This window comes from Lycium barbarum, chromosome 9 (assembly GCF_019175385.1).
Source record: "Lycium barbarum isolate Lr01 chromosome 9, ASM1917538v2, whole genome shotgun sequence".
Taxonomy (NCBI): domain Eukaryota; kingdom Viridiplantae; phylum Streptophyta; class Magnoliopsida; order Solanales; family Solanaceae; genus Lycium; species Lycium barbarum.
This window is the reverse complement of record NC_083345.1, coordinates 122,087,136-122,112,836: the sequence shown is the minus strand read 5'-3', so window position 1 is coordinate 122,112,836 and position 25,701 is coordinate 122,087,136. Positions and strand designations below refer to the sequence as shown.

Here is a 25,701-nt window from a genome sequence, read left to right as displayed (position 1 = left end):
CTAGGCATGTTAATAAAGATGAGGAACAAAATCACAATAATAGATAAGAAGTCTCATGATAGATAATGTTGAAACAAAAAAGCAACTGTTTAGACAAACATCCCATAAAACGAGCGGTAGATTAATTCATGGAATAACTATTGTTTAAGTACAATGGTACGAGACATAGCTCGAAAATAGAAGACAACACTGAATATGAAGGTAGAAATTTATGCTTCCTCCACGAACTAGTGGTGGCTCTCCTCAGTTAATAGGACTACAATTAGCTGGAATCAGTGCCAGTTGTTTATCTCTCAATATGATCTGCACAACGCAGTAAACTGTGATAAAACAGATCTAGCAAGATCATTGACTCATCCTCTCATCGCATAGGCAAATATGAACGGTTAAAAGATCGAGAATAAGCCAGAATAAAACTACAAAACGTTGTGTTAATTGAGCTTTTTTGCAAAATGTTGGCTGCGCACAATGCGGGAAGATACATGGACTAGAATATATTCGTAGTTATACTTATTCTTGCACCTTGGCTTGTTCGGATTGAACTCTTGAGTGAGAGTTATCTTCATGTTTGGTGCAATATGTACTTATAGACACTTATGAGAAGCTGCTCATTAAATGGTGCCTCTTAATCTAAAATATGACTGAAATGAAGATAGAAGTGAGGACTTTCTTTAACGTGATGGAATATAGCAGGATATATGCAGTTGTTACTTCTTACCTTTAAGCTGATCCCATTTCCTCGGTTGTTGTTGGGCTTGTCGACTGTAGCATTCACTAACATTACTGATTTGGCAATACACTTTAAGAAGTTGTAATCTTTAACCCTTTCTTTGAGGTGTCTTATGCACATTCACAACCAGATCGGGAAAAAAAAAATACTAGAATGTTATAGTTACAACGGAAAAGGCTCAAATATGCCATTGAACCATCGAAAATGGCTCATTTATGCCACTCATCAATTGTTTGGCTCATTTATGCCATCGAACTATCAGAAATGACTCATATATGCCACTCATCAATAATTTGGCTCATTTATGCCATCGTCCATTATCAAAATGACTCATCCATACCATTTTTCATTAACATCGATTTTACAATACCAGATATGATACGTAACCTCCAAATAGATTAAGGTTGTGAGTGGGTCGGTCGTATGGGTCGTATTTTTATTAATTTGGGATTTAATATTGGGCTGGTTTAATTAACCGAGTAGACCTCTAATCATAGGTGGAGCTAGAATTTGAGGTTTGTGGGTTCTGAATTCAAATCTTTAAGTTACTGGGTTCTAAATTACTAATTTATACATATTACACAAATTTCTTAAATCAAATATAAGGTTTGATCAAAACCGGAGTTTCATAGCTGGTATTATAAAACCGGCGTCAATGAAAAATGGCATGGATGAGTCATTTTGGTAACCGGCGATAGCATAAATGAGTCAAATTATTGATGAGTGGCATAAATAAGTCATTTCCGATAGTTCGATGGCATAAATGAGTCAACTATTGACGAGTGGCATAAATGAGTCATTTCTGATAGTTCAATGGCATATTTGAGCTTTTTCTGTAGTTACAATCCAGACGTGTGACCTAAAACAACTTTTTGAACCCTCTTTACCATCACACTAGAATATTTTCAAACCTATTTCTGAAAACGCTTCTCTTGAGCTGAAGGTCAATCTGAAAAAGCCTCTCTAACTCACATGAGGTGGGGCTCGTGTCTGTTTACACTTTACACTCTCAGCCTCCACTTCTAGGACCACAATGGGTATGTTGTTGTTGTTGTTGTTGTATCAAGTGGATTCAACAATTTTTTTTTTATATATATATAACCCCCAAAAAAATGGAATAACTACGTAATATAACAAACAATAGTGAGTATTGACATTTAGTAGCTATATTTTAATTTAATTACTTCTCATAGCAAATATTTATATATTAATACCATTTAGTAACTATATATATATACACACAAAAAATAGAATACTCATCCCACTATTCATTTCCAACCCATCTCTCCTATCTCTTTCCCCCTCTTCTTCCCACTACCCCGCCGCCGGCCACCACCGCCACCGGAGCTCCAGCGAAATGTCGTGACCTTTCACTACCGTCACTGCCAGCCCCTTCCCCTTTTCCCGTTCTTATCCGGCCATACCCTTTTTTCCTTTCTTCTCCAGCGCCAACAAGGGAAAAAAAACTCAGATCTACGCCGGCAAAGCACCAAATAGCGACGGATCTAAGCATTGTTGGAAGAAAAAATGAAAAAAAACTCAGATCCATAACGGATCTGAGCATTGTTAGAAGCAAAAAATGAAAAAATGTTGTTGTTGTATTAGCCAGAATTTTTTCCGATCACCGGAATTTTTTCCGATCAGATCTAGAAAAAATCTAGATTTTTGCTGTTTTTGTTGTATATTTACCGTGTATATAATATTTTTCGCTTGTATTTGTTGTATACATACCGAAATATATGGCGTACTTGTTAATTTTTTAGTGTATCTATGTTGTATACAGTTTTTTTGCTTGTATTTGTTGTATAAATACAGAAAAATATGGCATATTTGTTAATTTTTTGGTGTATTTTATATTATTGGTGTATATGTATTCAGTTTTTTAATAGTTGTATTCATGAATACAATAAGCTAATTTATGAATAAAGATAGTTATTTTATGAATACAGTTGGAAAAAATTGTTGTATTCATGAATACAGCTAAAAAAAAAATTGAATACACATGTGGGAGCTGGACTGATTTTCTACAGAACGTAACTATTGAAACATTAGTTATGCAGCTTGATTAAACCCTAAATGTTTGCCATTTATGTAAAATGCCCAAAAATAATTGACCTATTTGCACAGTATAATTTTTTAACGAAGGGATTCAATTGAATTTCCTTCTCTTACTAGCTCTGTCGTGCGTACATTTGATGCCTTCTCAGTGATGAGTACATTTTTATTAAGATTTACATCAGTTGTTCCTAAAAGTAGTAGCCACTATAAGTGACTGTTTTTATTCATTTTGGGATTTATTGGAATTTAACAATTGATGGTTATTCATTTGCAGAGGTTACGAAAAGGAAATGGTTGGAAGATAACCCTGAGTCATCAAGTAATGAAGACCCTGTGCTTTTCGATACCTCAATTATTCCTTGGTGGGCATGGATGAAGAGGTTCCATCTTCCTGAAGCAGAACGTCTCAATGGTTTGCTTATACCCTTTTTTCCCGCACAATTTTTCCATCGCCTCAAATACAAAGCGGTAGTTATATTATGTTAAGCTGATCGAATAATGACCACATGTGAATCTTATATAAGTCGTGCTGAAATGGTTGATTTTTTTATGGCCTACTTTGTGGATATCTTAATAGGTGTAGGCCTCGTCGACCAAACAGGCAACTTGTTTTGCAAAACACTATTGTTTATAGCCGTGGCTGGCGTCCACCTAATCCGCAAGAACAAGGAACTACCAAAAAGTTACTGAGACTACTTTCTATGACAACCAATGGCAAGCATCTTGGAATGATGAGACCTGAAGCAGCTCGAAGGATTCTTGAGATTGTTCGTCGTATAACATTAGTTTTCATATTTTTGGTAGAATGTAATTCAGTAATCCTTCTATCATGCTAATTGAAAAAGACATTTTAATTCTATTCTCCATTTTGTCTTAATGCTTGGGCTGCCATGCATATTTTTCCACTCTTGAGGTTGTTCCTCGTATAACATTAGTTTTCATATTTACGGAAGAATATAACTTCGTAGTTCTTCTATGCAAGTCGAAGGAATATATGTTAATCGCATTCGTCGTTTTGTTGTAGTGCTCGGGCTGCACCATTCATTTTTTTTCCAATTTTTGTTTTGCTTTTGGGCAATGATTTATAACTGTAATTGTTGTAAAGTCTTTTGGTACTTTGATCTTGAATATTTATTTCCAATCGGTAAAGGTTGAGGGATTTGTATCTTAGGTCACAAGTTTGAGCCTTACACCAGGTGAACCTAGTCCAGTACTTAAGTAGAGAAAGGTAGAGGGGTGGACACATCATCCCTAGTTCTGAAAACTGAGGTTGGCTCCGTATAAATATCTCAGTTTTCAAAACAAAATAACTCCTTTTCCAATACTTTTTAGTGTAAAATTAGCTTTATAAGTTTCATTTTTAGGTTGGGAGAATAATGTTTCTCATTTAGAGCCCGTTTGGATTAGCTGAAAAAAATGGTTTTTAAGCATAAGTATTTAAAGTACTTTTAAGTTTTGAAAGTTATTTTATAAATAAGCAGTTACGTATTTGGATAAAAGGGCTTAAAGAGTTTTTACAACTAAGGATAGTATTGAAATTAATAGAAAATATAAGGGATAAAAAGGTAAAGTTGTTGGTCAAACCAAAAGCCATCATCGAATACCTGCTACTTTTCAATTTTACCCATAGTTCGCATTCTGTGAATGTCCCATGCCAAAATCATTTTATGGGTAAATTGCTAATCCATGGACTATGTAATGTACTTTATTTGATGAGTTATGGGTAAGTATTTTGCTAGAGATTTATAATCTACTCTCGTGTGATTCCTATTGAAGCATATATCTGGGGGTTGGGTGCAGCGCAAACGACTTTAAAACGGACTCCTTATTCATTTGATAGAGAAAATCACCAAAATTTCGCAATCCGCTTGAATTTATTCCAATTCCAAGAGCTTGGATCTTATTGATATTGATATACCTTGAAAAGGACTTGAACCTCCACTCTCTTTAGCATGAGATTTGAGTCTCGCGTGTATACAGTCAAATTTTGATATTGACCTTCTTATCACTTGTAGTCATTTTTTTCAAAGTCTCCTGCAAGTTTTTCAAATTTAATTTAGACCAATCATTATCACTTTTCTAAAATCTACCTTACATCGAACAACTCGAAAGACCGGAACCTCAGGGTCAACGAGAACTTTACTACTCTCTCCACTTTTAGTTATTCAGTTTTGACTTTTCACAATACGCATATTAAATTATTTATAGTCTTAAGTTTTGGGAAATGAATTAGGAAATAAGTAATTAATAAAGCATGAAAAAAAAATGTTTTTCTCTTTATATGTTAAAAGTGAAAATGTATTTTAAATATGATATACAAGTAAAAGTGAACAGAGGATGTAAAAAGAATAAAAAAAATGAAGTTTCACTTTATATGACAATATTCCTGTTTGCATGATCAAATTTTTTTATCCTTAACAAGAAAAGGTTGTGATTTATAGCATCTACTAAGTATTATCTAATTTTTTTTAAATAATGATTGAGAATTAATATTCAAATTGTACTCGAAAATTAAAGAATTTTTTCCTCATATCTCAGTCGATGATTGTTGTTTTTCTTGTATTCCCTCCGTCTTTATTTATGTGTACTTTTTAATTTTTGAAATTTAAATTATGTGAATTTTGATCAACATTTTAAAGTGTAATTTTTCATCATGTTGACATGAGAAGAATTACATATTATTTTCGTAAAAAAGTTTAATATCTAAATTTTAATCTTAAAATATTGAGTTAATTTAGTCAATTTAGTTACGAGAATTAGTCAAATTGACTCTCGCGAAGTAAAAAAGTATCACATAAAATGATAAAGTAGTTTATTAGAAAGCTTTTTTTTTTAAAAAAAAAAAGAAATAAAAACAAAAACATTTTGGGTCCTACAAAGTGTTTTGCACACGGATATAGCGCTCATCGACCCACAGTATGGTTATATCTAAATGACTACACATTTGAAGGGACCAGGTGTGCTTTTGAGAAGTCAATATAAATAGTATAAAAAGGGAGGTTTTAATATTATTATCTACGAATAAATAATCATAATTAATGAAGCTTTCAATCTTTAAAATATAATAAGTTAGTTGCTGTAATATGTAAGATTATTCTAATAGTATAATTTATTAAGATTATTCTAATAGTATAATTTTTTTATATGCCAACATATTATACGTTTTTAAAAGTTAGTTATCATTTTTATTTAACATATTATTGGCTTATTGCAGGATGTCCTCTTTATTTCCAGGTACTAGTTTTATGAGTGGCAGAACCAAGATTTTTTTCACTAAGTAGATTTAAGATAGAAAGAAGTAAACACATACAAAACCATTTAAAAAAAAAAAAACTAAAAAGGAGTCAACGTCTATTATATATTCATACAAAGTAATTTTGACCTTGTATTTATAGTATAAATCCAACCATAAAAGGGATCTTTCCACAACTGGTCGACTGAATTTACCATTTATTTTTCTAGTTGATATACATAGATTATACAAATTTATACACATATTATAGACAAATTATACATATAGTCCTATTATATTTCCACCTGACCATTTTTTATATTAAGCAATAGGATGGAAGGCTACTTTGGTTCATTCTTGCTATAAAAAGGGTAAGAACTTTGTGGTTGTGGAATAGAGTGTGGAAACTAGAGTAAAATTTGAGGTAAGAAATAATAATATTAAAAAAAAAAGAGAGAACTACATTCCGAAAATCCTTCCGCACGTGAGGTTTGGTTGAATCACTCTAAACAAAGGATGTTTTAACTCCAACACTTGAGCAAATAGGATAGTGAATTTCAGAAGTAATTTTTTTTTTTTTAAAAGGCGGAGGATCCGGTTGGACTGAGGGATTGAACCCGACATGAATTGAACACACAACCTTCTGATTTGAATTTTTTTTTAAATGTGCCTCACACAACTGACATTAGTTGTGTGAGGCTCTTTTTTGCGAGACAAAAAAATGAATCCAAAATTTGTAGACCCAAAAGTGTAAGATGTGAGTTCACTTTTTTATCTCACAAAAAAGAGCCTCACACAATTAATGTCAGTTGTGTGAGGCACATAGTAAAACTTTTTGATAAGTGTCATATTATAATGGGAGTAGTGTAGCCTTTAGAAAACATGTTTAGCATTTTTATCTTTATTTAGTTTTCTTGACCATCTAATGCACACACAAACTCACAGACAAATATGGCAACATAAACTAAAAGGATAAATTATTTTATGGTAAAAATAACGAGTTGTAAAGTGATCTTGCGATGATATGATGTGCTTTGTTTTGTTTTTTTACCTTTTTTTTTTAATGTATAATTGAATTGGAACTAAACTATCACGGAGCTTGTCTGGCTTAAATAATTGAAAATACCTGATATATCAAGTTTAAAAGCATTTAAAATTGGAAATTAATTTTATAAATAAACAATTATGTGTTTGGATAATTTGAGGAAAGACAAAAAATGATCCTTTAACTTCTTGCATAGATTTAAGTGATCCCTCATATTTCACGTAGAGCACTAATAATTCCTGAAGTTTGCACATATAATATTTCCAAACAAAAACAACGAAATTTTACGTGACAAAACTTTAAAATCGGATGTTTTTATGTGATAGAAAATGAAAAGTGACTTAAGTGTGATAAAGCTTTAGGCTGGACAAGAAAAACTAGACAAAAATGACTTTTATGTAATAGACTCGCAATTAAATGACCATCGTGAAATTTACTTATCTGAAATATGCCATGAGATTTATGAAGCTATAGAAGGATATCATCATTAACAATATAACAATAAATAATAATCAAAACTAAGTTGTTACTAATAAAAATAAAATAAAATGAAATTACTGACGTAAAATCCCTTCTCCTTTTTCCTTCAACACAAACCTAGCAGTTAAATATTTACTATATGTACAGTAGGGTGGCTTTTGCAGTGTTTGAAAAGTTATAATTTGTTTTAAAATGCTGATCAATTTGAATTTGAAAAAGCATTTTTAGTTAAATTTTTTATTACTTTCACGAGGAAAAAGGGTCATATTTGCGCCTTTACCTTTAATAACCCACAAACCATATCACCCTTTAATAACTCCCAATAAACCCCATTTCCCTTTCTTGATTTCTCTTCTTCTAATATATTGTCACTATTGAGCAAGAAAAAACTGAGGGGTCTAATGGGTTGCCTTTAAACTCAAATGGATCATTTGAAGTTGCGAGGATATTTGAGGATGGTAGGTGGATTGGAGGGACATGGGATTTGAAGAAATTTGAGAAAGATGGCAAGGTGTATCAAGAATGTATATTTTGAAGAAATTTGAGAAAGATGGCAAGGTGTATCAAGAATGTATATTTTATGTAAGTTATATATTATAATACAAATAATATACATTTGCTCGCTATTATTTTGTTGGGCGGCTATTTATGTCAATTTTTTTCAATTCAGCTTTTTGTTGAAGTTGACTCATTTATATGACTAACTAGAAGTAACCAAAGTTCTAAAATTTGTTTTTTTTTTTTTTTTTTTTTTTGTGGAGCTTTTTTCCTAAAGTTGATTCATTTATATGACTAAGTAGAAGTAACCAAAGTTGTAAGATGTGATTTTCTGTTGCTTTTTGTTGAAGTTGATTCATTTATATGACTAACTACAAGTAAACTACAGTTCTAAAATTTGATATTTTTCTCGAAGTTCATTTATTTATATGCCTAACTTGAAGTAACCAGAGTTCTAAATTTGTTTGTTTTTTTTAGCTTTTTCTTGAAGTTGATTCATTTATATGACTAACTAGAAGTAACCAAAGTTCTAAAATTTGATTTTTGTTCAGCTATTTTTGGTGCTACTTTCACTTGTTAAACTTAGTAGCTAAAGAATGTCACGAGCTAAATGTGACATGTAGATCACGATAGCAGTGGTGGAACCAGGATTTTCATCTAGGGTTTTCAAAAAAATGAAATAAATATATGAAGAAGCCAAGGTGGTTCAACATCTACTATATATACACAAAAAAATAATTTAAAGTTTGTATATACACGGTAATTTTTCGCCAAGGGGGTTCGAATCGAACCCCCTGGAGCCTACCTAGATCTACCCTTGCACGGTAGAGCATCCAATGAGCCACTACCCCACTAAGCAAATCCACTAAGCTAAGCGTGTTAATAAAGATGAGGAACAGAATCACAATAATAAATAAGAAGTCTCGTGATAGATAATGCTGAAACAAAAAAAGCAACTGTTTAGAAAAACATACCATAAAACAAACGGTAGATTAATTCATGGAACAACTATTATTTGAATACAATGGTACAAGACGCAGCTCAAAAATTGAAGACAGCACTGAATATATAAAGATAGAAACTTATGTTGCCTCCACGAACTAGTTGGGGTTCACCTCAGCCAATAGGACTATAACTGGTTGGAATCACAGCTCGGCAGCTAGATATCTCTTAGCCAATAGGACTATAACTGGCTGGAATCACAGCTCGGCAGCTGGATATCCCTCAATATGATCTGCACAATGCAGTAAACTATGAAAAAACAGATCGAGCAAGATCATTGACTCACCCTCTCATCGCATAGTCAAATGTTGCCTTTTTTACCGGTACATATATCTCCTGCACTATGTTTGAATGTGGGAGGCCTAAGCAAATTTATATATTTTTATATGTATATCGTGACAAATTTTACAACTATATATATAGTTCGATTAGAAAGTGGGGTTGCCTGCACGCAACCATAATGTATTCTGTAAGACTTGGTTATTCTTCAATTTGGATGCCATCCAGTGTTTTAAGAGATGGTCTGATTTTGAGTTTTGGCACCCGAAAGGATATTAGAGATATATTAGATTGATTGTGAATTGCTTTCTCTCCTTATTTACAGATTCAGTTTCCTTATTTTAGCTTACTCATAATTGTAGAGATTGTCATTTATTTTGATTGATTGTAGATGATTTCCTTCCTGATCCTTATGGATCCATCCTCTTGCATAAATACCCTATTCATTATTAATAAAATCAAGCTCTTATCTCTTCTGTAAAACTACTTTATGGTATCAGGGCTACTGCGCTTCACAACCAAAAGTTTCTGGGCAATGGTTTTTTTTTTTCTTCCAGAAGCCATGGCTCCGTCGAATAGCACCTCTGATTCCCTCCCAACCCAACCCCAACCCCAACAAACTCCACGTCAACACCCAAAAACCATACTATTCCATCAACTAACCATTAGAGCACTCGTTCTCCACAAAATATAGTGGCCTCCTCTAACACCATTATATCCTTAAACAATAATGACCACCTTATCTCCATCAACGTTGCCGCCCAGGCCCCACTAAAACTCACCACCACCAACTATCAATCTTGGCAATATCAATGGGAAACACTGCTTATTGCCTATGATTTTCTCCAGTTCCCTTTCACCAGAAATTATACCCTTTGTTACTGATGATAAGACTTCCTATGTGCTTTGGAAAAACCTTGCCACGACTTATGCCAAGCCATCACATGCTCGCATAATGAGCTTGAGGGAAGATCTGAATACTATTCAAAAGGGACATCTCTCCATTACTATGTATTTGCAGAAAATCAAAGAGATTTGTACCAAGCTTGCTTCAGTTGGTGTTCACATATCTGCTGATGAAGTTTTTCTTCGTGTCATACACGGCCTTCCTTTCGAGTATGACAACATTGCCTCTGCACTTCGTGCTTGTGAAACACCCATAACCTTGTTGGGAAGAAACAAGCAATAATCAAATTGCACGACGAGGTAACAGCGGAAGAAATATCCAAGTCGAAACTTCCCACACTATTTGAACCAAGAGAAGACAATAAACACTAGCACAAATGGAAATCTAGGTAGCAGCTATACCAACAATAAGATAGCAAAGCAAGCAAAAATAAATCGAATAGAAGAGACGCCAAATTTACGTGATAAAATCCCTTCAATGTGAAGGAAACATCCACGGGACCTCCGGCCCACAAAAGCTCCACTATAAACAATAAGAGTTACAATAATGTTCTCCAAATGGCTACAACAACAAAGCCAAGCACGGAGCAACAATACATAAAAGATAACACCAAAACTAACGAATAAAAGAGAGAAATCACCCCCAAAAAACGAGCTACTGTTCGTACTAAAAAATTAGAGCTACAGATCACAAAATCCGATCTCCACCGTTGAAATCGAATAACAAGATATTGAGAACCCCCAGTTTTTTAACTTTCAGCACGATCCAACGGTTAACGAATCGGGAAACACTATTTAAAGCGGACTGCTGTAGCAGAAAATTTGTGGACAAAAATCTGCTTTCTCTCTCACATTTTTCTCTCTATATGGCTGCTATGAATTCACTCTTGTGTTATGAAAATAAGAGCTAAATTGATCCTATATATAGAGGAAATTTTGGGTAAAACTGGTCTGGTCCAAATTGAATTGAGTTTTATTAATCCAATTCCACATAATAAGGGAAAATCTAAAACCCTAATTGGACTGGATTTTATTAATCCAATTCCACGTAGGAAGGAAAACCCAAAATCCTAACAAACCGAGCTTCATGACAAGTTGACTGACTTTGAAGCTCATTTGACTCGTCGCTCATCCCAGACAATAGCGCTAATCATGGTGAACTTTGCTCCTAAACCTCTCGCACCCACCAGCAGGAATTTCAATCGAAATACCAACAAGTCATGTTCCAACGATAGGAATTTTATTCCTTCGAATCGGAACGGAAATGGCATCAATCAAGGTGGTTATTCTGGTGGCCAAAACAATCGACCCAGGGTCACTTGTCAACTGTGCGACAAACCGGGCCATCATGTCAAGCAATGCATGAAATTACTTTCTATTCTTTCTGCTGTCATAGGTACCAAATCCAGTGGTTCTTTGAGCAACTCCAACAGATCTAACAATCAGCAACCCAAAGCTAACTTTGCTTCACAGTCCACCAATAGGGATCCAAATTGGCTTGTCAACTCTGGTGCCTCCCACCATGTTACACAAGATTTACAAAACCTTTCTATTCATTCCGAATATGATGGAACTGAGGATGTCATTCTTGGTGATGGTAAAGTTCACAAGATTACGCATACGGGATCGTCTACTCTCCTACCCTCTTCCTCTACACCTCTTAATTTAACTAATGTTTTATGTGTGGTTCGTATGAAAAAGAATCTTGTCTCTGTTTATCGATTGTGTCATGATAACTATGTCTCGGTTGAATTCTCACCTTACTGGTTTGTTGTGAAGGACTATCACACGGAGGCACCACTGGTAGCGGGGAAGCCAAAGGGCGGTGTATATCCATGGCCGTCCAAGTCTGTTCTCAAAGCTATATCTCTTGCTCAAGTCAACACCACTTCCATCACCACTGCTCCTAACTAGCATCGACGTCTCAGACATCCCTCCACTCCTACTCTTCGTCATATTTTGAAGCTTTTGAATGTTTCTTCATCTTTAGAGAGGATTTTTTTTTTTTTTTTTTTTTTTGTTAATTCTCGTAAATGCAATAAAATGCATAAGACTCCCTTTTATAAATCCTCGATACAGAGTTCCGCCCCTTTAGAATATATTTATTTCGATGTTTGGGGTGCTGCACCAGAAGTTTCTGGTTTTCAATATTATTTAATATTTGTAGATCATTATACGAAATATATCTGGCTATTTACTCTAAAGAGAAAATCTGATGTTTCAATTGTGTTTCCAAAATTTAAACGAACTGTGGAGAAATTATTTCAAAAGCCCATTATATGTTTTTATTCTGACCATCGTGAAATTTACTTATCTGAAATATGCCATGAGATTTATGAAGCTATAGAATATCATCATTAACAATATAACAAAAAATAATAATTAAAATTAAGTTGTTACTAATAAATATAAAATAAAATGAAACTACTTACGTAAAATCCCTTCTCTTTTTTCCTTCCACACAAACCTAGCAGTTAAATATTTACTATATGTACAGTAGGGTGGCTTTGCAGTGTTTGAAAGGTTGTAATTTGTTTTGAAATGCTGATCAATTTGAATTTGAAAAAGCATTTTTAGTTAACTTTTTTATTATTCAAAAGGGAAAAGGGTCATATTTGCGCCTTTACCTTTTAACCCACAAACCATATCACCCTTTAATAACTCCCAATAAACTCCATTTCCCTTTCTTGATTTCTCTTCTTCTAATATATTGTCACTATTGAGCAAGAAAAAACTGAGGGGTCTAATGGGTTGCCTTTAAACTCAAATGGATCATTTGAAGTTAGTGAGGATATTTGAGGATGGTAGGTGGATTGGAGGGACATGGGATTTGAAGAAATTTGAGAAAGATGGCAAGGTGTATCAAGAATGTATATTTTATGTATGTTATATATTATAATACAAATAATATACATTTGCGCACTATTATTTTGTTGGGCGGCTATTTATATCAAATTTTTTTTGTTGAGCTTTTTCTTGAAGTTGATTCATTTTTATGACTAACTAGAAGTAACCAAAGTTCTAAAATTCGATTTTTTTTTTTCGTTGAGCTTTTTTCTTGAAGTTGATTCATTTATATGACTAAGTAGAAGTAACCAAACCTGTAAGATGTGATTTTTTGTTGCTTTTTGTTGAAGTTGATTCATTTATATGACTAACTACGAGTAAACTACAGCTCTAAAATTTGGTCTTTAGTTGAGCTTTTTCTCGAAGTTGATTTATTTTTATGACTAACTTGAAGTAACCAGCGTTCTAAATTTGATTTTTGATTTTTTTTTGTTGAGCTTTTTCTGGAAGTTGATTCATTTATATGACTAACTAGAAGTAACTAAAGTTCCAAAATTTGATTTTTGTTCAACTTTTTTTGGTGCTATTCCACTTGTTAGACTTAACTTAGTAGCTAGAGAATGTCACGACCTAAATGTGACATTTAGATCACGGTAGAGCATCCAACGAGCACTATCCCGGTAAGCAAATCCACTAAGCTAATCATGTTAATAAAGATGAGGAACAGAATCGTAATAATAGATAAGAAGTCTTGTGATAGATAATGCTGAAACAAAAAAAGCAACCGTTTAGACAAACATCCCATAAAACAAACGGTAGATTAATTCATGGAACAACTATTAATTGAGTACAATGGTACGAGACGCAGCTAGAAAATAGAAGACAACACTGAATATGAAGATAGAAACTTATGCTGCCTCCACAAACTAGTGGTGGCTCTCCTCAGCTAATAGGACTATAAGTAGCTGGAATCACTGCTCGGCAGCTGGATATCTCTCAATATGATCTGCACAACGCAATAAACTATGAAAAACAGATCTAGCATGATCATTGACTCACCATCTCATCGCATAGTCAAATGTAGCCTTTTTTACCAGCACATATATCTCCTGCTCTGTGTTACAATGTGGGAGGCCTTAGCAAATTTATACTATATTTTTATATGTATATTGTGACAAATTTTACAACTATATATATAGTTCGATTAGAAAATGGGGTTGCCTGCACGCTACCATAACGTGTTCTGTAAGACTTGGTTATTCTTCAATTTGGATGCCATCCCGTGTTTTGAGAGATGGTCTAATTCTTAGTTTTGGTCACCTGAAAGGAGAAGTTAGAAGGTGTGATTTAGAAGTGTGCCGAGTAAGTGCGTTTGGACCTTAAGCAAGGGAGGAGATGAACTGTTAAAAGATCGAGAATAAGCTAGAATATAACTACTGAACGTTGTATTAATTGAGCTTTTTTGCAAAATGTTGGCTGCACACAACGCGGGAAGATACACGGAGTAGAATGTATTCGTAGTTATTCTTATTATTGCAGCTTGGCTTTTTTGGATCGAACTCTTGAGTGAGAGTTATCTTCATGTATGGTGCAGTATGTACTTATAGACACTTATGAGAAGCTGCTCATTAAATGGTGCCTCTTAATCTAAAATATTACTGAAATGAAGATAGAAGTGAGGACTTTCTTTAACGTGATGGAATATAGCAGGATATATGCGGTTGTTACTTCTTAACTTTAAGTTGATCCCATTTCCTCGCTTGTCGTTGAGGTTGTTGACTGTAGCCTTCACTAACATTACTGATTTGGCAATATACTTTAAAAAATTGTAATCTTCAACCCTTTATTTGAGGTGTTATACCTACATTCATTGCCAGAACGAAAAAAAAAAAAAACTAGAATGTCATAGTTACGATACAAATTTGTGACCTAAAACAACTTTTGAACCCTCTTTACCATCACACTAGAATATTTTTTTCATATATCAAGTGGATTCAACTTTTATTTTTTATATCCTAGTATGTTTGCTTTAGATACTTTCCTTTCCTCAGTATTTTTATCATTGCTTCTTCACTCTTGTATTTTTTCAAACTTGTTTCTGAAAATGCTTCTCTTGAGCTGAAGGTCTATCTGAAACAGCCTCTCTAACTCACACAAGGTGGGGCTAAGGTCTACGTACACTATACACTCCCCAGACCCCACTGAGTATGTTGTTGTATAAAGTTTAATCAACGATTATCTCTCTCTCTCTCTCTCTCTCTCTCTCTATATATATATATATATATATATATATATATAGTCCAATTTGCTGGACGTGAAGAATAAAATAAAAAAGGTTTTTCCTTACTTGATTTTCCAATTTTCTTAGGGTTTGGTCTATTCCACACATTTAACTAAGAATAAGAACAAAGGATTTCGAAAATTGAAAAACAGTATATTTTTTCAACGAAGGGATTCAATTGAATCTCCTCTCTTACTAGCTATGCCCTGCCTATATTTGATGCCTTCTCAATGATGAATACTTATTTGTTTTAAGATTTAAGACGGTTGTTCCTAAAAGTAGCACCCATAATAAATGACGTTTTTTTTTGCTCATTTTGGGATTTATCGCAATTAAACAATTGATAGTTATTCATGCGCAGAGGTTAGGAGAAGGAAATGGTTGGAAGATAACCCCGAGTCATCAAGTAACGACGACCCTGTGCTTTTCGATACCTCAATTATTCCTTGGTGGGCATGGATGAAGAGGTCCCATCTTCCTGAAGCGGAATGTCTCAATGGTTTGCTTATACCCTTTTTTCTGCACAATTGTTTCCTAGTCTCAAATACATAGCTGTAGTTATATTAGGTTAAGCAGATCAAATAATGACCACATGTGAATCTTATACAGGTCGTGCTGCAATGGTTGGTTTCTTTATGGCCTACTTTGTGGATAGCTTGACTGGTGTAGGTATCGTCGACCCAATGGGGAAACTTCTTTTGCAAAACAAAGGGGCGGATTTGGCATATTATATGGGGGTTCTCGGGAACCCCCATGTATTTGTGCGGATCCTATATTTGTCACTACAACATTATGCCTATATAGCTACGAAATACAATGTAGCTAAACATAAAAAATTTCGTGGCTAAACACTTTAGCCACAAATTTTTTGTCCGTAGCATTCGTAGCAAAATGTAACGTAGCTAAAGGTTAGCTTCGGACTTTACATGGTCCGTGGCTATGGATTGATACTTTTTGCTACGAACTTTTTTGTGTCGTAGCTGTGATGATAAAAAAAATTGCCACGATATATATACTTATAGCAAATAATTTTATTCTTTTGCCACGACAGATAAAAGTTGTAGCTATCTTCATATTGTAGCCACAAAATAATATATTGTAGCAAAAGATTTAATTTATTTGCCACGCAAACTCAAATTTTGTGGCTGTTTAGATAGCTTAATCTCGTGGCAATAGCATTCGTATTTAGCTATGAATTAAAAATTTCATAGCTATGAATTGAAGTATTTGCCCCAAATATTTTCATATTGTATCTAAAAATCCATACCTCTTGCCACGATTTACATAGATTTATAGTTAAAGTTTTTCTTCATTTTGCTACGAAAAGTAAAAATATATTTTCATGTGGATATTATATATACATTTAGTTATGAACTCACAAATTTATTGTACGTGGCAATTATTTATATCTTTAGTTGCGAAGTCAAAAAATTTATTGTTACAAATGGAAGAGCAAGAACTTTATAACGTAGCTAAGAATTCAAATATATATATATTTATATTCCAATACAAGTTCAAATTACACAATTCTATATTTCAATTTCAAAATATTTACAATACACAATTCTTCCATGACACCATCTCGTTTTTAGATCGAAAGAGCCATAGTCTTCTTTCTCTCCTTTCACGGTCTCAAACTGCACCTTAGCTTGGTCAACATTGATTTTAGCTTGTCATTTTGCTCTAATTCCAAAACAAGTTACCTATAAACAGAAACGATCATATATATATGTATTCTTAACTATTAACTACAAAGATGCAAATTTGATTAGTAAAAGTATGAGTAGAATTTCAAGAAGAGAATAACTATGTCTTGATAATTATTTGAGTAAACTTTAACATATGACATAATCGAAAATGCAAAGCGCAAAAGAAGAGTATGAGTTTGAAAATGCAAAGCGCAAAAGAAGAGTATGAGTTTTGACGGTTAAGCGCTTACAATTGAAGCAAGAACCTTAATCTAAACAAAAAATTTAAGAACTTTAGGACTGAATCATACATGAGAACCAAAAGTTTCATAAGTTCAATGAAGTGAATCGAAGAACTAAATTTAATGGTTCTAACTTTAAGATTCTTACAATTAAAGTCATTGCACTTATAAAAAAATTAATTCCTTTATGTATATGCTCGTTATCGAAAATGCTATCCGCTATGATAAGTATACATGTCAAAATTTCAATTGTTTAATGTTGCTTTATTCTTAAATTTCAAAAATTATGGTTCTTTCCAATATGTTAAAACTATAAAATATTTAAATCCCCACTCCCTATAAATAATAAATGAGGCACAATATCTATGAAATAGCTATATCCGCAATATTAAAACCGAAAACCTAAGTCAATTATAGATGTAAGGAGATTTAAAAACCCTAAAATATAACACCATGAACATACCGTTAATATATATAGTTCTCTCTTGCTCTTCTTTGTCTTTCTTGTTCTTTTTCGAAAATTAATAATTGAAGAAAGGAATGGAAAAGTGGGGAGGATTGTTGCGGCTGTACAGGGAGCCGGAGTAAGAAGAATGAGATTTAGGTTTTAGGGATTAATTGTTTGGCCAATACGCCAGTGTCGTTCCTTTTCCTTTTTTTTTATATATATATTTTAGCTTTCTTTAACTTGTCTTATATATAAATTTTATTTTATACAATAAGTACCAATTATATAAGGAAAATTACGTATAAAAATAATAATTAATAATTATATAATTAATATCAATGTGAATGGACAATCAACTACAACTACAAAATTTTCAGTATGCATATAGACTTTTTGAAAGTAAGCGATTACACAAAAGAAATTACTCAATTTGAAAATAATAAAATACCATATATACATAAATATCTCTATAATAATTAAAAAAAATTGATTTGACATATAAAATCACATAATTAACGTTAAAAAAAAGTTATAATAAAATATAAGTTTTGAGGTTACAAGTAAGTAGGGTGTGCACGTCTGGTTAAAAACTGATTCAAACCAAAAATCGATTGAATAAACCGATAGTTGTCTAAGTTTGCTTTGGTTTTAAATCTTAAAAAATTAAAAATATTTGATTTGGTTTGATTTTAAAAAAGCAAACCAAACCAAACCGACAAATTATATACACAATTTGTATAATTATATATATGCAATGTATTAATTTACTTTTTCATCAACATTTTCTTTATGTCTAAAAGGCTAATGAACTTTACACCTATTAAGTCCATTTCTTAAAAGCATTTCATGAATCCAAACTCATCTTATCGACGAATATGCAACAAGAAGAAAATTAACAAACTATGCAAGTTAACACATATGACCTAATTCACTACTAAAAAAAACAGTGAATTTCGATCAAAATTTTTCGACCTCACTTTTTGATCGAAAAAATCGATCACATGAGGTCGAAATTTTCAAAATTTATTTATTTATTTATTTATTTATTGGGATTTCGCCCTCAAGCTGTCGATATTTACACGGGAAATAAAATTTTGACCGCATGAGGTCGAAAATTATTTTTATACAAATAATAACTGAGAAAAAACATTTTTAAAAATTAAATTATATAAATAAAATAATTAATTTAAAAAAATCATATTTCGACCGATTTGACTTAACTATTTCGACCACGTGTTTGTAAAATTTAATACACTCCCCCAAACTTCGATCGTGCAATTCTTATTCCCAACAACCAAAACCTAATTATATTAAAACTCCCACCCCCACCGTACCCCTACCCAGTCGCCGACACTCCACCCCACCACACCCCTATCCCTCCCCGCCGTTGACGCCCCATCCCCACCACTGCCTGTCCTCCGTCGCCACTAAAGGTAAGTCATTTTTTTCCATTTTTTTTCAATCTCATTTCTGTCCTTTTTTTTTTTTGGTAAATATCTCATATCTATCATTACTAGTTACATTACTTTGTAATTGTAATTTAATTAGTAGCTTACTTATATTTATTGTTAAAGTTTGCATTTGTATCTATTTGTTAAAATTTTACTAAGTGTAAATTGAAATTTATTTGCTATTCTAGTAACAAGTTCCCCTCTGTAAGTTTTTTTTTTTTATTTTATTTAGTTACTTTCTCTTTTCCCCAGAATATCCATGTGGGTTTCTTGGTTTGTCCCTCATTGCTTCTGTTTGATGCCTACATAACCAGGATTTTTGTTTTTGTATGTGGGTTTAGCAGTTTTTTCTGTTCTTGTGTTCCTGAAAGGCCAAACGAGGCTGATTGTATTTATTACTTGAGGACTGATATTTGTGTCTATGGTGCTCGTTGTCGCTTCAATCATCCTCGTAACCATAGTAATTTGGTAATTTTGTGTTGTAATTGTGTAATTCTAGGGTTCATTTTTAGGGGTTTTTCCTTTTTTTTTTTTTAATGTGGTTGATCACTTGATTTACTTTGTTACTGTACAATTTCAAGGTATTTATTTATGTTTAACGTGCCTGATCACTTGATTTATTTTGTTATTGTCCAATTCATTTCTAGGTATTTTTGTTTAATATGCCTGATCACTTGATTTACTTTGTTACTGTCCAATTCAGGTTGATCTTAGTAAATATCGCGGCTTTTTATCTATCTTCATTCTTGATTGTTAGTATTTTTAGACATTAGTGATGCCTGTTGTTAATCCTTCAAAATTGTAGTTTGAAAGAAGAAAGATCTTACTTTGTCATACATTTTGCACTTCGAATCTTCCGCTAAGTCAGCACGAAAGATTTGAAATTTCAAACTATAATTCCCATTAAATCGCGTAATTCTAAGGTTCATTTCAGGGTATATTATGTTTGATATGCCTGATCACTTGATTTACTTTATTTTAGCGTCCAATTCAGGTTGATCTTCGTAAATATTATTTTTTTTCCTAACTTAAATTTCTAATTTTTAGTCTGTTCAGACATTAGTGATGTCTATTATTAGTCCTTGAACATTATAGTCTGAAGGAAGAAAGATATTTCCTTTTAGACATTAGTGATAGCTATTGTTAATCCTTGAAATAGTAGTTCGAAAGAAGAAAGATCTTTCCTTTTAGACATTAGTGATATCTATCTTCATTTATGATTTTTAGTCTTTCTAGACATTAGTGATACCTATTTTTAATCTTTAAAAATTGTAGCCTGAAAGAAAAAAGATTTTCTTTTTTTGTACATTTTGTACTTCTAATTTTTAGTGAAGGCACCACGAAAGATTTGAAATTTCATTTATGTAAATTGATGACAGGCTGTGGGAGCATCAAGAGCTACTGGAGGAGAATACCGTGAGAGAATCGGTCAATCCGTTTGCCAGGTAGTTTTATTAAATGTGATAGCAATTAGTTTGGCTTTTGGTGTTCATTTAATGATCAACTTCGAGAGAGAAGATGTGTTTTCTGGATTTGAGAGAGAAGGTGTTCATTTGATGGTTAAAAACAGTTTAGTGCTGTTTTTCTGCTGGGTTGCTGGTTAAAAACAGTTTAGGATGAAGCTGTTTTTTTTTTTTTGGGTTGCTCGTTAGTTCTCTGCTATTCTTTTTGCTGTTTTTCTTTTGTTTCTTTCTACTGCATTGCTATTTTCTGCTTGTTTGGTGTTGTTTTCCTGCTGGTTTAGTATTTTTTCCTGTTGATATGTGTTGGATACATATATAAAGGTATTCTCTGTTCTAGAGATTGAAGTGATCCACAACAATTTTATTATGCGCAGCATATGTCTAGATAACTTTGTGTGAATTGGTTGATATCTTTTAGTGGTCAAATATACCTCCATTAAATTGATTTTCTCAATTTCAGGGATGTCGGGGGGGTTTACATTTTAGCGATGTACTTGTACTAAATCTTGAGGCAATGGCTTGGAGCATCCTTGTGACAACAGGGCAAGGACCGGGGCCAAGAGATAGCCACAGTGCTGTTCTTGTTGGCCATAGAATGGTAATATTTGGGGGTACAAATGGCTTAAGGAAGGTCAATGATATGCATGTATTGGATGTCAGGATCCAAGAATGGACTCAACTCGAATGTCAAGGAAATCCCCCTTCCCGCGTGAAAGTCACACGGCTACTCTCATTGGTGGTGATAAATTAGTCATCTTTGGTGGTAGTGGTGAAGGCGAGGCAAACTATTTGAATGATTTACATGTTTTGGACCTTAAAACTATGAGGTGGTCATCTCCTGATGTGAGGGGTGAAATGCCTGCTCCTAGGGATAGTCATAGTGCTGTTGCGATCGGTAATAGGCTCTATATTTATGGTGGATACTGTGGTGACCGATATCAAGGTGATGTTGATGTGCTCTTTCTTACCAGCTGAATGTTGTTGGACGATCACCTGGTGCTCGAGCCGGTCATGCCTCTGTGAATTTTGGGTCGAAGGCAAGTAACTGATATTGTAGTCTTTCAGTAAATATACTAAACAATTATTAACAAAGGCAAAAACTCACTTTACAGGTATATGTGATTGGTGGAGTTGGAGACAAGAAATACTACAATGATGTTTGGGTTCTTGATGTGATAAATTCATCATGGACGCAGCTTGATGTAATGGGCCAAAAACCACAGGGACGATTTTCTCATACTGCTACTGCTCGGAACACGGATATTGTAATCTATGGAGGGTGAGATTTTTATCAACTTTAGTCCATTTTTTCCTGTTTAATTCCAGTTTATTTTATATCTTTAACTTTTGTTTCTTCAACCTTGCAGTTGTGGTGAGGATGAGCGGCCACTTAATGAGTTACTTATCTTGCAGTTTGGAGTAGAATATCCTAATGGGACTAGCACCTTTTCTGGTTGCAGAGCTTCTGGAAATACAAGTCATTATGATAAGAAAAGGTTCCTGAGAGAAAAAGACAATAGCTCGGTACAATAGATGAAAACTTGGTTCTTTTTTCGTGAATATTAACAATTTGAGATTTAGGAACGTAGGTCACAAGACAACATAGTTCATGCTCTTGTTGATGTGGATAGTGGGGCGGAATCGGATCATGTCTCTAACACCCAACGTTGACTTTTTTGATTCGTATACTTTTGGATTGTAATATTGCTATGTTTTCTTGCATATGTAATTTTTTTTTATGATAGTTTTAATTCGAATTAGATGTACTTTTGAAGGTGAATTTAATTGTAGGAAGTAGTTTATGGATGTTTTAACTTTACGATGTTTAAGTGTTTGAATGTAGAAAGTAGTTTATGGTTGTTTAACTTTACGATGTTCAAGTGTTTGAATGTAGTTTTAAGGATATTTAGAAGTACTTTAAATTGAAACTTGAGGTTGAATTTGATTTTAGAATGTGAAGTTTATGATTGTAGAAGTATTTTGATGAATTGGACATGTTGATGAATTGCATCGTTGATTTGGTTGATGAGTGTGATTGACAGGTGGGCTGCTGTAAAAGCAGCTGAATGCTGGAAATTTTTTTCCAGATTTTCGACCTCATGAGATTGAAAATTCACCCAGATATTGATAATTTTCGACCTCATAAGGTCGAAATTGTACTCACAAATTAAAATTTCGACCGCACGAGGTCAAAAATCTGGGCAACATTTTCAATTTCGACCTCATGAGGTCGAAATCTAGCAAAAATATTGTTAAATTTCGACCTCATGCGGTCGAAATTCTGAAATATTTTTTTATTATTTTTATATTCTATCATATTTCGACCAGAAGAGGTCGAAAACTTTAAATAATATTTCTATAAAAATAATATTTTCGACCGCGTGTGGTCGAAATTTTTTATTAATATTTAAATAAAAAATAATTTTTTCGACCGCGTGAGGTCGAAAATTTTATTTTTGTAATATAGGTAGAAAACTTATTTCGACCGCGTGAGGTCAAAAATTTCCGACCACGTGAAAAAAACTTCACCCTACCTGTTAGTGACCATGCCTTGCGGTCGAAAATTGGCCTTTTTCGACCGCATGTGGTCGAAAATTTTGGTCGAATTTCACTGTTTTTTTAATAGTGTAAGAAACAACGACTTTCGTGCAGATGTTGCACCTTAATCCAAACTTACTTATTTAAAGGAGCAACTATGAGATTTACCTTAAAAATTGTATTTAAACTTTATTCACTTAATCAAATCTCATAGATCTTAAAACATTTACTCCATAATCTAAGAAAATTATAGCTCCCACAATACTAGGATAATAACGGATTATAAGTTGGAAAAGGATGAAAATCATAGGGAAAACAATAAAGAGAGAAATACCATTAGATTTCTTAAAATCGAACCAAACTGATGGATATGTATTATATTTGATTTTGTTTGATTTTAATAATTAAAAAACCGATTAAATTGATTTGATTTTGGTTTGAACCAAAAAATCAACCCAAACCGACTCATGAACACCTCTGCAACAAGTAGGTTTCCAAATGATCTATTAATGAAGATTAATTTTTTAATTTTATTCTTTTTATTTGAATGTTAATTATTATTTAATTTATATACAATAACTATTTTCTATCTTTTAGGAAAAATCTAACTTTTATTTTTAATTTCTTTTTTCATAACCTAACCTTGTTAGACCGTCTCTTTTCATGATTTTTGTAATCGATGTAAACATATTAGTAAATTATTATAGTTAATCTATTGTGGTTAAATACTATTGTTGCTATCGTAACCGCACGTGTATAACCAAAATTATAGTTAAATGTGGAAGTTTATTGTCACTCTAATTGTAGTTATTCATTTTATCATGACAGATAATTGTAATTATTAAGAAAATTATTTCACCTTTTCTCAAATATAACTTGAAGAAAAAAATATCCATGTAGCTACAAGATTTTGTTTCCAATAGTTTAATGTGGCTAAAAGACTACTATTACTAAACCAAATTTCAACTCATTGTTTAAAAAAAAAATAGCTACCAAAATTTATCACAACAATAAATCCGTGGATATATCATTTTGTCATAATAAATAATTTTATAGATTAAGCCGACTATTGCCACAATTTTTTAATACTCGAAGCAAAAGTATTTCTTTAGCTACAATTTTTGTTTAAAATAACTTTCTGTGTCTAAAAGGTTACTGTTGCTACAGTGAGTTTCAACTCGTGACAAAAATTAATGATTAATTATAAAATTTTATTATAGCAAAAGATCCGTGGCTATATCATTTAACTCTTGCCACGGTTTTTTTATAACTTGAAGCGAAAATATATATGTAGCTACAACATTTAGTTTCAAATAATTTATCGTGGCTAAAAGGTTACTATTGCTACAGTAAGTTTCACCTTATGGCAAAAATTAATGATTAGCTACAAAATTTTATTATAGGAAAAGATCTGTGGCTATATCATTTAATTATTGCCACAAGCTTTTATGTGTTGAAGCAAAATGTTTTATTTAGCTACAACATTTTATTTCAAATGATTTATCGTGGCTAAAAGGTTACTATTGCTACAGTAACTTCTATTGCGTGGCAAAAACTTATGATCAACTACAAAAATTTTATTGTAGCAATAAAGTTGTAGCTATTTAGGTAACTATTGTCACGATAGTTAGCAATTGTAGCAAAACTAAGGAATTAGCTTTGCCAATTTAATTTCTGTGGCTAAGAAATTTTAAGAATTTGTAGATAGCCACGGAATTCAAATTTTTGTGGCTATTACTAAGTATTAGGTATGATTTTTAAATTCATATCTAAGATTTCGTAGCTATATATGTCTTATGTTGTAGTGTGTACTGAAAAATTCAGTAAATATATAAGAAATACGATCAAGGAATACATTAATAAAGTGTGTTGTTGGTTTAGTGGCAAAGAAGAAACTGTTAAAGCTTTGTTACTTTTGGTCAAGGGTTCGAATCCTTGGTCGCAAAACACTATTGTTTGTAGCTGGTGTACTATTGATCCGCAAGAACGAGGATTTAGAAACTATCAAAAAGTTGCTGGAAGAGATTACTTTCTATTACAAGCAATGGCAAGCATCTTGGAATGACAAGACCTCAAGCAGCTTGAAGGATTCTTGAGATTGTTCATCGTATAACCTAACATTAGTTTTCATATTTTTGGTAGAATGTAGCTCAGTAATCCTTCTATGATGCTAATCGAAAAAGACATTTTAATTCTCTTCTCCATTTTGTTGTAATGCTTGGGTTGCCATGCATATTTTTCCACTCTTGAGATTGTTCCTCGTATAACATTAGTTTTCATATTTACAGAAGAATATAACTCGGTAGTTCTTCTATGCAAGTCAAAAAATATATGTTAATCGCATTCTTCGTTTTGTTGTAGTGCTCGAGCTGCGCTATGCATTTTTTCCCATTTTTGTTTTGCTTTTGGGCAATGATTTATACCTTTAATTGTTGTAAAGTCTTTTGGTACTTTGATCTTGAATATTTATCTTCCAATCAGTAAAGGTTGAGGGATTTGTATCTTAGGTCACAAGTTTGAGCCCTACACCAGGTGAACCAAGTCCAGTACTTAAGTAGAGAAAGATAGAGGGG

The 25,701-nt window shown here is 32.9% G+C and overlaps 1 protein-coding gene and 2 long non-coding RNA genes across 3 annotated transcripts; all 3 read left to right on the top strand.

The window, feature by feature from the left end:
- Positions 1–1,763: 1,763 nt before the first annotated feature.
- Positions 1,764–25,224, top strand: LOC132612286 (light-harvesting complex-like protein 3 isotype 1, chloroplastic). The gene is made up of 7 exons (XM_060326584.1): positions 1,764–1,767; positions 3,063–3,168; positions 3,366–3,555; positions 7,910–8,073; positions 15,637–15,797; positions 15,908–15,997; positions 25,070–25,224. Exons 1-7 carry the CDS (start codon positions 1,764–1,766, stop codon positions 25,222–25,224), a joined length of 870 nt encoding a protein of 289 aa, XP_060182567.1.
- On the top strand, positions 18,971–21,622 carry LOC132608714 (uncharacterized). The gene is made up of 3 exons (XR_009570488.1): positions 18,971–19,109; positions 20,507–20,572; positions 21,051–21,622. It is a non-coding gene; the product is annotated as an uncharacterized LOC132608714 (long non-coding RNA).
- LOC132608713 (uncharacterized) lies at positions 21,703–22,518 on the top strand. The gene is made up of 2 exons (XR_009570487.1): positions 21,703–21,869; positions 21,958–22,518. It is a non-coding gene; the product is annotated as an uncharacterized LOC132608713 (long non-coding RNA).
- Positions 25,225–25,701: the final 477 nt, after the last annotated feature.